The sequence below is a fragment of the Pseudorasbora parva genome, chromosome 9 (genome assembly GCF_024679245.1).
Source record: "Pseudorasbora parva isolate DD20220531a chromosome 9, ASM2467924v1, whole genome shotgun sequence".
Classification (NCBI taxonomy): domain Eukaryota; kingdom Metazoa; phylum Chordata; class Actinopteri; order Cypriniformes; family Gobionidae; genus Pseudorasbora; species Pseudorasbora parva.
In genome coordinates this window covers 32228233-32240660 of record NC_090180.1, presented here as the reverse complement: position 1 = coordinate 32240660, position 12428 = coordinate 32228233, and the positions used below count along the sequence as shown (strand labels likewise).

At 37.5% G+C, this 12428-nt stretch overlaps 1 protein-coding gene and 1 long non-coding RNA gene across 2 annotated transcripts in view; one reads left to right on the top strand and one right to left on the bottom strand.

Moving 5' to 3' along the window:
• Positions 1-12428, top strand: part of LOC137088891 (NACHT, LRR and PYD domains-containing protein 3-like) — a 46761-nt gene that overhangs the window by 28543 nt on the left and 5790 nt on the right. Inside the window, exon 11 of the mRNA XM_067452265.1 lies at positions 12152-12325. Coding sequence (XP_067308366.1) covers positions 12152-12325 — 174 coding nt within the window. The remainder of the gene's footprint in view (positions 1-12151; positions 12326-12428) is intronic.
• On the bottom strand, positions 4915-8145 carry LOC137088908 (uncharacterized). Its single transcript, XR_010907604.1, has 3 exons — positions 7733-8145; positions 5855-5990; positions 4915-5006 (listed from the first exon to the last, which is right to left on the bottom strand). It is a non-coding gene; the product is annotated as an uncharacterized lncRNA (long non-coding RNA).

Below are 12428 nucleotides of genomic sequence, written 5' to 3'. Positions count from 1 at the left end.
GCACAATCATTTGAATATACTCCAGGGTTTCTACTGATACAAAGCCATATGCTAATCGCTGAAGTAACCCTTAACTGAGGGATATTCTTTTAAATAGCAAGCTTAGGGTCAGATTACTAACAGCTTTCACCAACACAAACACTTTTGACTAGGGGAGTTGAAATTATTAATTTCTACGATGCATTGTGATGCAGACGAGAGCTATTCGGTATCGGTTCAGTAATAGGCCATAACCGAATATAATATACTGACACTTTTCTGATGTCATTTGTCAGCATACAATGGCAGAGGAAGGTGAGACACGAGTTCTTTTATGAACTTTTTATGAATGTGAGCTTTTAACGCCTGTCATTGCCAAGGTGGACACAGCTCAGTAGGGGTGTGCCATATCATACCATCCACGATAATACCGGTATACATTTTACATGATAAAAAAGTGTCATATCACAATATCAATGATATACACTCCTGAACAAAATCTTAAGACCAGGGGATGCATTGCAAGTTTTACACATTTCGCACTTGTGGATCATAACCGGGTTGTAAGTGCTGCTTCAAAATGCCAAAAGAAGAAACAGGAGCAAGAGACAAAAAATAGAGAGTAGGCAATTTATTGAAAACTGCATTTAAACTGAAACATGCCGTTCACCAGCTGATCAAAAGTTTAAGACCATAGCCCAAAAATAAACGCACAACAGTACTAAAAGTGTCAAAAAAGGACTCAGTAGTGAGTAGCCCCACTGTTCTTGTTGATCACTTCAAAAACTTGTTTCGGCATGCTTGATGCGACTGTTTCCAGGAGGCTGGTGCGAACGTTGCTCCATGTGGTGAAGATGGCTTCACGAAGGGCATCCACGGTCTGGAACTGACGTCCATTTTTGTGAACTTCCCTTGCCATCCATCCCCAAATGTTCTCAATGGAATTTAGATCACGGTAACACGTAGGATGGTCCAAAAGAGCAACGCTATTCTCCTGGAAGAAGTCCTTCGTCAGACGGGCTTTGTGAATTGCAGCGTTGTCCTGTTGAAGACCCAGTCATTACCGCACAGACGGGGGCCCAAGATCATGATGGAGCCTCCTCCACTGTGCTGCATAGAAAACATCTCAGTTGGGATCTCCTTGTCATGCCAGTAACGTTGGAAGTTATCAGGACCGTCCAGGTTAAATTTTTTCTTATCAGAGAGATGTCCCATGTTTGGTGCTCCCTTGCAAATTCTAAACGGGCAAGTTTGTGTCGTGGGAGGAGACGTGGCCTTTGAAGACGTTTTTTGTTCTTGAAGCCCTTCTCTAGTAGATGACGTCTTATGGTAATTTGGCTGCAGTCAGCATCGGTTAGGGCCTTAATTTGGGTTGAGGATCGACCTGTGTCTTCACGGACAACCCGTCGGATCCTGCGGTTCAGTGCAGGTGAAATCTTTTTGGGTCTACCACTTGACTTTTTTGTCCCATAACTCTCAGGATTTTTTTTTTTTTGATTCTTTATTTATTAGACATTTTACATTTTAACACTCTCAGGATTTTTTAAGAAATGTAAAATTACTGTCTTACTGCGTCCAACCTCAGCAGTGATGTCGCTTTGCGAAAGGCCTTGCTTGTGCAGCTCAACAATCTTGCCACATTCAAAGAGAGAAAGCCTTTTTGCCTTTGCCATCAGGAGATCTTGACAGTATGACTGCTTGAAGGACAATGACATGAAAGCCATATTTTTGTGCAGATTTGACCTTTTTATGGCTATGGTCATAAACTTTTGATCAGCTGATCAATCAATCAATCAATCAACTTTATTTATATAGCGCTTTTACAATCACGATTGTGTCAAAGCAGCTTCACAGTGTCAAACAGGGTAATATTGCGACAAAATTAGATTTGGCTGTACAGCCGTACTGGAGAAAACAGTGATGTTATCAGCTTATTTTAATTTATCATATAGCGACAATGTTGGCAGTCTATTTTTTGTCTCTTGCTCCTGTTTCTTCTTTTGGCATTTTGAAGCAGCACTTACAACCCGGTTATGATCCACAAGTGCAAAATGTGTAAAACTTGCAATGCATCCCCTGGTCTTAAGATTTTGTTCAGGAGTGTATATAACACTGGCCTAGTGGTTTTGGGATATTTTACTGCATAGTTTGCTTGGGAGGATGAACAGATGAAAATACTACATAGTGCACCTTTAATTTTGTAAGAGAATTTTGCAAGAGTATTTTATGACCGAGCAAATGACTCGTCCAGCGTTCATCTGAAAGGGATTTAACTCTCAACTCTGCAGCAGATATTAATATCCACACAATAGTTAAGTACTATTTTATCCAGGTAACTTAGAACAGCAGTTTAAGAAATTAACATAACACATAACACAAGAACACTTATCTTTAATTACAAACAAAACTTTATTGATTTCTCTAACATGTAAAACTAATATCTAACAAACACACCCAAACACAAGTTGCAGAAAAGAGGGAATAATGAGTTTTAAGAGATAGAAAGGATGGAGTATCAAGTTTCTAGCAATATATGCATATATTACAAATTACCCAGCCAACACACCCATGTGGGGCCCAAAGGGGTTGCTCATGGGCTGATATCTGGGGCCCACCTGGGCTACCCAACTGGGACCCAGCTAATTTTGTCCTCAGTTTCCATGGAGGCCCCACATGGGTTTGCCCAGAAGGGTTGATGGTGGGTATCTTGATGGGCTCATACCGGGCCCACATGGTTAACCCAGGTAGAACCCATTTGGGGCTTACATGGGTTTGCCCAGATGGGTTGAAGATGGGTCTCTTGATGGGCTCATACTAGGCCCATATGGGTAACTCAGGTAGCACCCATTTGGGGCCTACATGGGTCTGCCCATATGGGCTGATGACGGGACCCAGATAGGTGTAATGTTGGGCTCTTATGGGCCACAACGGGTATATATATGGGCTTGCACATTTTCTGTTTGGGTTACCTTATTTTACAGTAAACCCCGTAATACAAACATTACATGTAATCCACTAACTACATTCAAATGTTAAAGGTATTCAATGAACTGAAACCAGTTTATGATTTACGTTATTAATCAAGGTTTATTAGGAACAATTCAAATATGACTATTATAACATTTATAACTTTATAACACAAAAATATCAACAATAAAAAATGTATACATTAAAATGAAGCTCCTGACAAACTTAATTTGACATAAATTGCATATCTGAACACCAGTGTTGCCACAGTTACTTTGAAAAAGTAATCTGATTACTGATTACTGATTACTCCTTTAAAAAGTAACTTAGTTACTTTACAGATTACTTGATTTTAAAAGTAACTAAGTTAGATTACAAGTTACTTTATAAGTTACATTCAGCAGTTGCCGACAACACCCCTGCCGCCTAAAAATATAAATGACAACCGTTTTTGGCAACACACTTTATTGCATTTATGCCCGAGCCTGACGGCCCCGACTTTTTTACGCCCCTTTTTTTTAGTCTTCTCCTTCGTTTTATATTTATTTTAATAATTAAAATGAACAATGAGATGTGCTGGTGGAAACAACATGAGACCATGATAGCTTGCGCCACTGTCAAGATATGGCTCGCGCAGGGTTAAAGAGTCCGTCTCTTCAGTGCAGCTGCTAGAGTTATGGCCTTTTTACTACTGGTTCCTTCATTCATTTTCTCTGACCAGGTATCTATCTGATTGCGAAATGACCAGGAGTAGGCCTAATGCCTTCCGAGAGTCTTTCGAGACGTATTTAATTCCGATCACTCAAACAAACCAATTCAGAAGGTGCATGAAAGCATTTCAAACTAAACCGGACAAATGTAAATATATCTGGTTGTTTAAACCACATGTGTAAATTTTACTCCTGGCAAATAATTAAAAAATAAATGTGTGAGAGCGTGTTATGTTGTAGTCAGATAGATATGACGGTGCTACTGCAACATCGCTGCAAATGAGTAAAGCAAGCCAACGCATATGGCCGTAAATGAAACTTTAAAATAAGTCACACAAAACACAATCATCTTCAATATAAATTAATGAGATTAATGATCTTACCAGTGCTTAGGTCGCTCTCTCTCATATGCGATCTTTGAATTTGAAATGAGCTGCAGAATAAAATGCTGGAATCTTTTGCTTTGATGTGAACTCCGTTAAATGAGCATATACCGCGGGAATTGAAGATCGGATTTATATTAATTTTGCTGAAGTGTAAGGTAGGTTATAAGACAACCTGCATGTACTTTCTATTTTTTTTTTTTTTTTTAGATTGTGTAGCCCGTTTCGTTTTTTTGAACGCCGTTGTGAGCAGTAGGCTAATCTATCAGCCTGCCTCAGCTCGTCAAAAATTTCTTTGTGGTGGTATAATAACTAGCCTACTTTGTTTTTGATGTCAAAGTAGTTATATTTCGTTTCGTTTCTTTGTTAAGGTCATTTCGAAAAATGTTTAGAGCAATTTTTTGTTTGTTAAATTAAAGTTTTAATTTTTTTATGTGACGACCCAGTGAGTTAACCGCATGTTTAATAGCCTAGTCTCTCAAACCAACTCTTGAATTGCCTTGCCTATATAAACTTTAATTTAACAAACAAAAAATTGCTCTGAACATTTTTCTTAATTAGGTTTATAAAGAAACGAAACGAAAAATAACTACTTTGACATTAAAAACAAAACTGAATTATGTTAATGGCTGCAACAATGTAAAAAAATAAAATAAATAAAAAACACGGGCTCCAGCCGGCGGGCTGAGAATTTTGATAAGCTGTCGGTTTTTACTAAGGAAAATGACTAAAATAGTAACTCACAGTGACTGGGATAAGTAACTTTAATCTGATTACTGGTTTGGAAATAGTAACGCGTTAGATTACTCGTTACTGGAAAAAAGTAGTCAGATTAGAGTAACGCGTTACTATGTAACGCGTTACTGGCATCACTGCTGAACACTCAAAAATAATGTATTTCACAAACAAAATGGAAAAAGAAAACAGTGCAGCTCCTCACTCCTCTGTCGTCGGCCTCCCAACGACCCTTTGAAAAGACAAAATAAATTAAATCAACCATTGTTCCACTTTTTTTATTCCCCTTTTCACACTTAAAGCCTTTTGGTACCCCACATGAAGTTGGTCTAGATCAGAAGTTGGTAAATCTGTCCTGAAATACCCTCAGCACTGAACATACTGGCTGTGCAAAAAAGTACATTTTGACCAACCTTACCTTTTACCACTTTTGAAGTAATTTTAAAGAGAAATTAGTATTGTAGAAAATACATGCTGTTACCAATGCTCTTTCTGTTTTGTTGTAGATCATTAAACCATTGTGCTGCCTCATAAGTCTTTCCGAAATCAGTTTTGTGTGGTAGCTTACTATCTAAGCACTGCCTGTTAAGTCGTTGGCTGATAGGTCGGAGAGGCAACGAGTCAGCTGCATAAGTTGTCAGATGCAGCCTTTGTATGTCTTCCTCATCTAATACATCTGATTCATCTTATCAGCTTATTATAGAAGACCTGAGATTATGCAAGACCTGAAGTGGGTATGCAGAGCTGACAGATTCCAGGACAAGTCACTGTAACAAGTTACGGTCGCTCTACACTGCGTGCAGATTTTGAGGCACGTTGATTTTCTGATCATATTTTTTTATCAGGCATTCCAAATCACATCAATCTTAATAGCTACTATTCTTTTTGTATTTAATCATTTATGAGTGATATATGATTGAAAAAAAAAAGATCAGTAAAATCAACGTCCCTCATCTGCACTGTATGTAACAGCTCTCAAATGGTAAAACAATTTTGAATTTGTATTGATATGCACTATCATTCTTATCTTTTTATAGTTTTTATTACCATTTAAAACCAAGCAAGTCTTAAATTATTTACCCGTCTTGCTGTCCACCACGTGCCCTCACAGTGCGGTGTCCTCCCCTGTCCCTGGCACCGATTAGCCACTTTGACACTGCCTTTTCTGCGTCTCTTCTGGTAATAGAGTTTGTAAGCACATTTTTTTTCAAGCTTCCTGTAAAATATTTAAAGAGCATTAAAGTGAGATTCAATTCCAACAAAAAGGAGTTCTGCCAGAAAGACTCGGGAGAATAAATACTGTGACAATAATCCATTTATTAACAATCCAGCAAGCAATAAAGTACTTTGGCATAGGCCCCGTCCGTAGCTCGCAATCAGAGGGTATGGACTCTGCATATCCTGCCTGAAGACGAAGGCAGAGGCGCAGCCGAACCCCCCCCCCCCCCCCCCCCCCCCCGTGAGGTATGGAAGGGACCATCCTGGTGGTGGTGGTGGGGTGGAGTAGGGAAGGATTTGACATTTTTCAGGAAATAAAATAATGGTATCAGATATAATATCTGCTATACACAAATGGTTTCTGTGGATTTTTACAAAAGTGACAAGAGCAACATTTTTGCTCCAAAGGTTTATTATATACCAATCAAACACAGAAACAAGGGCACAGGGCAATATTTAAAGGGATGGTTTACCTAAAAACTAAATTTGTGTCATCATTTAATCATAAATAGTTATACCCATCAAGTTTTCAAGTTTTCTTGTTAACACAGTCGGTTATGTCTAAAGTAAATGTAAACAGTTGAGAAATTGGATTTCATTATTTTGGATAAAAGCATTATGTCTTATCTCTAAATGAAGAACTGGCACCTTGCAGAACTGTCCTGGTGCGGTCTGGAGTAACACCCGTTAAAGGAGTTGAAGGTGGAGGGGGCTGACACACCCATTTCAGGTTTTGCAGTTTCTGCTAATGAGCTCATGATTTGAATCAGGTGTGATAGATGAGGGAGACATACAAACTGTGCAGGGCTGGTAGTACTCAGGAGAAATTTGAGATTTATATTTGGGGGAAATATCCCTAATTTCTTACATAACCAATTACTTATTTCCTTTTTTTTCTACTGTTTTCAGTTCAATTAATTATTAGCTAATCAATGACAAAAAAATTTCATACCTCTTTGAGAAGTACTACATTCAGATTAATAATTAGAATGATGCATATAGCCTAATTAATTATTAAGTGAAGATCCGAACTATTACTATGACTCAAGTATTACCAAATCCTTCAGAAGCCAATGTAAATTATTTGGAACAGTATTCTTGAGTGTTAAAAAACGAGATGACGTCGGACGCTTTGCTGCTTAGAGGTGTTTTTTTTTTTTTTTTGGTTCATGCGCTCATAGCGCTTCTTTATAAACGCATAAACAGCCCGCAAAACGCTCACTGTTATCAGAAAACCATTTTAAAAAGGCGCCTCTCACGGCAAAAAATAAATAAATAACGCTTCTATATTGGTAATCTTTTGTGCATTTGTTATTTAAATTAACACTAAATAAAAAAGGAAAAGAAGCACATAGGCAGGAACGCTTGTCTCATAATTACATTGGAAATATAAATAAGTCCTGCTTTCATTCTGGGAGTTTGATGTGCACACTTTACACAAACTAAGAAATTACTACCATTGAGGGATTTATATCGGAAAACAGTGGTAGCCTACAATTTCAATGCTGAAGTCTCCAAAATATTTGTAATAATTCACAGTTTGTATACTACTAATTATAAGAAAATAAGATTATTTCTATAATAGGGTACAGTTATGCTTATCGTTTGGTCATGGCGCCGGAAAATGCCACGATTTAGCGAAGTCTAAAATTTTAACTTAAAAAAATCTATGATTAACCTTATGCTTTGAAAACAATGTACTTTAATTAACATTTCAGTTTAGAAATTGTTTGTTCTTACCTTGAATCCACTGGCAGTCAGCAAGAAATCCTGTCTTTCAGCAAAGTGACAGAGGCTGTGACAATGTGCGCGCTTCGAAAGCCAAACCGGACGAGATACAGGGTTGCCAGGTCCACACAACAAAACCCCTCCAATTGCAAATAAAAAGTTGCGGAATCACGGCCAAAATGCGCCAAAACGCGGCGGATGGGAGATAGAAATATTGCTAGGGTAAAGCCAACTCAAACCTGTGGACTACAGGCAACAAACATTCCACAGCAATAATAGTGTAAAAGTAGCCAAATTTCAGACTTGGCAACACTGAACCAAGCGTCATTAAATGACCTATAGCAGGTGTGTGAAAACTGACAGCAGGTTTGTGAAGGGATTTTAAAAGGAGAAATGGAGGCAAAATAGTGTTTTTTTTAATAGATTTTTTTATTCGCTTTTTATGAATTTTGAGCGGATTTTAACATGCTTCAAAGCCTGCGACATCAGGAGACCAGACAATGACCAGGTTTAAAGCCTAACCTATGGTTTAGTTAGCATATTATTTCTTATGTTAAATGTAACCGTTACAATACATTTTCACATTTATATATTTACGTCCAAGACTTTATTGAAGTAGCCCAGCCTACTTCTTTTTTTTTTTTTTTTTTTTTTTTTGATTATTCAAATGCGTTGTACTTTTTATGACATGGCATCGACTGATTCAGTCCAGCAAACATGAAGACAGTGGACACAACTCGGATGATGTCCCTCTGGCTGAGCCAGGGTCTCTATTGTTTAGCCCATCCCGGACCAGCATGGTCTCCCACTCAGCTCAATGAAAGTGTAGCCTACATACAAATGTTGTCTTCTGTTTTATCTGTTAATTTAAATTTGTGTTCTTTCTGATGTTAAACCTAAATTATACTGTATAAATAGTTGTAAAAAGTAACCTACTTTATGTAATGTATAGACCAAAGTATTTTAATTTACACATTTTAATTTGACCGGAAAATATATGTATAGAAGAATTAGTTTAATGTACAAATTAGAAATTGCATTAACAAATAAACAATGTACAGAACAACCACTTCTCTTTTATTTTTTTTCACAAAAATAAAACACAGCAACACATTTCAAGTTACATATCAAAAATAAACAATGTATAGTATTACTCTGGTTAGTTTACAAATAGCTTGCTTTACAAAAATAACTAATGTAGGCTATAGAACTTTAACTATAGAATTTAACTTAGGCCTACAAATTACAATGGACAACAATGACTTGTTACATTAATCTACAAATAACTTGCATTTCAAAAAAAAAAAAAAAAAGAAAATGTATAGACTTATGTTTACAAAATAATATATAGAAAAAATGTTCTGTGGTTCCCGGCCACGAGTGCACATTTAGAGAGAACATTCAGCCTTTGGAGGAGACTTTCGGTAATAGGCCATCGTGACATTCATTCATGGTTGAAAATTAGGTAAAATTGCAATTGTGTTGGAATTTTTAGATTTTTATTAGATTGAAGTCACATTGTGTTAAAGTGTGAAAATAAAATAATTATTTCAAGGTTGCATATTTGTGTGCTATCTACCCATGTAATCAACCTTTGGAATTGACTGTGTTTGCACTTGTCTTTTTGGTAAAAATTAATTAGCTGTGTAGCCCATTTTCAACCCATGTACTCATTTCCCATTGGTGAACCAACTAGGTCCCACATGTGGAGCCCAGCTGGGTTTGCCCATGTGGGACCTACTTAGTTCACCCAAGTGGGCCCCAGATAAGATGCCCATTTTGAGCCCATGCCCACTCTGTACCCCTGTAACCCATGTTTAACCCATGTGGGCCCCACATACACGTGTTGGCTGGGTACCTGAATGAACCACCGATCATTAGCTTAACCCTCCTATCGTTTTTTTGATATCATTGCACCAGCTCAGTTTAGAATCTGGATTTAGAATCTAGAATACTTGCATTTGTGTCTCTGTGTCCTCTGAATGGCAATACCCTTTTCGGTCCTGGCTGGTGAGGAGTTTTCCCGGTTTGTGTTTCTATGGTCTTGCCCGTCTCTTAATCGATGTCTTGGGAAGCCAATCACGTGGCGTGTTGGCAGCTGGATAAAAAGTCTGGTGGGTGTTTTGAAGTTCAGAACTTAGTTCCCTTAAATGAGGTGATTGACATTTCTCTCAGTTCCCACTTGTTTTCATTTTTGTGCGATCAGCTGGAGTCAGAACACCAGTTGTTCACAAAATTAGGTTGTGCACAAAATTAGGTGGCTGAAATGCACAAGCAGGTGCACACATTTCTGGAGGAGAAACGTCTCCCTGGCAAAGCATTATACGGAGGCTAATTTCTTGTGAAACTGGTATACATGTCACATATCTTTGACCAGCTAATCCAGCTAAATTTGTCCTTTAAGGGGAGAAACATTTCTTGATGGCTGACAAAATTGAAGCATTCAAACAGAAGTTGGTATTGTGGGAGAAGAGAATGCAGGAGAAAATTATTAGTAATGTTTCCTAACCTTACTGATGTTCTGCAGGAATTCCCTCACATAAGCACCAACATACAGAGCCCGGGATCACCTTACCTGATTAACACAGAAATTCTCTGATTATTTTCCCAATGACCGAAGAGTTGGGAATGTGTGGATTTGCGACCCTTTTTCAGTAGACTCAAGTAATGTGGATTTTTAGCACTACCTATCTTTGCGAGGATTTATAACAGTGACTGTAATGAAAACAAAAATCAGGAATAGGCTGACCACAGCTAATTTGTGTGCAACATTATGAGTGGCCTTTTCGCCAATTCCACTGCATCTGTATATTATAATTTCAGAGCGGCAGTCTCAATGCCACATTAACGTGCAAAAAATATTAATTTGTTTTTGCCTCATAGTCTGCCTAATTATTGAAAGTGTTTGTGTGTTTTTGTGAAATTAATTATAAGCATATACGGTGTAGCCTAGGTCTAAAGAGCCACTTCAGTTATTTATTTACATCTAGCCTTAGTGAGTCTTATGACTGGCACACTAAAGGTTGAGAAAGTAGGGGTGTAAGGATACACTCGTGTCACGATTCGATATGTATCTCGAAACTGAACTCACGATACGATACGTATCCCGATATTTTAAAGCAAAATAAAAAGGTTTTATTTTGTACTTTTTTATTATTATATATTATTATTTTATATTATTATATAGTTTTATTATCAGGACCCACAAATTTTCCCCCATTGAATTATTATACATTATATTCAACATTATGTATAGTTGTTGTATGACTCTATGTAATAAGATTATTAATGTAATAATGTCACTGAAACTCTAAACTTTACTTTTTTCCCCTCACGCATTATTCATGCTTTCAATGCAGGCAGCATCTCTCCCCATGCCTGGTATGTCCTGCCTCTCCCGCTATTAATGCAGTATGTAAGAATGAACCATCTGAAATGCTTTGAATAATCCTACTACTAAAAATTAAATGTGATCTGGTGATTTAAATGATGTTTGCGCTTTCACTGAGTGTCGCTTTAAATGGTATTTGCGCTTTGACTTTGAGGAGTGTCGCTTTAAATAATGTTTGCGCTCTCACTGAGGAGCACCGTTCCGCCAGCGCCTGCACTTCAGATGATCAATGCAATCCGTCACAGCTCTAATCGCAAGAAAGCTCGTCAGAATGGCCGCTCTCAAACTGTAAACGTTTAGTTCATCCAAGAATTGTAATTCTGCATTTACTCCCTCTCATGTTGTTTTCACGGGTCACGCAATCATTTGAACATCCGTGTTTTCTACAGTATGTGCGTTGTGTTAAATATATTCATCACATAAAACCATTGTGTCTCTTCAGAAGACTTGAAGACTAAAGAAGATTTGGATTAGACACTCGATTACTTATTTTTACATGCCTTTATGACATTCTTTGCATCTTTTAAGTTTGAGAGAAATGGACTTTAAAAATGGAGGGACATAAATCCCTCAGGTTTCATAAAGAATATCTTCATTTGTGTTTGGAAGTTAAAAAAAAACACATGATGGTGAGTACATGATGACAGAGCTTACATTTGTGGTAGCCTACATTTGTTAATTTGTGTTTGGGTGAATTATACCCTATAAATAGGCCTACTACAGCAAGCTGAGCCTTGGATAAAACAACTCTATATTGCGAATCATCGTTTCGATATATCGCTACACCCCTATCTGTCAGTCAACATGATGTTCAATGCTAAAGTAGAGCAACCTATTTCAATGCACTCAATATTTTTCTGCAGATATATTATTTGATCTTAGTGGTAAACCCTTATTTGTGGCTATTCTGAAAAAAGAAAGGTTACAATTGTATATTTTTAAGATAGAAAAATGCAGACACTAGAAAATTGGCTGTCAAGTGAAAGATTTGTATCAAATAACTAGATCTGTCTGTTGATGTGTGTTCTGCTCTCTTTCAGTCTTTCTTGCTGTAATCTCACTAGTCAGTGCTGTGAGAGTTTGTCATCAGCTCTTCGATCCTCAAACGGTGTCCTGAAAGAGCTGGACCTGAATAACAATGACCTAAAAGATTCAGGAGTGAAGCTGCTATCTGATGGACTGAAGAGTCCAAACTGTCAGCTGCAGATACTGAGGTATTTAATAACATAAGAGATAATTTACAGTCAGTCGGTCATAATGTTGATGTGTGTTTGTTGATGATCCAACTATTGATGTGTGTGTTCTGCTCTCTTTTAG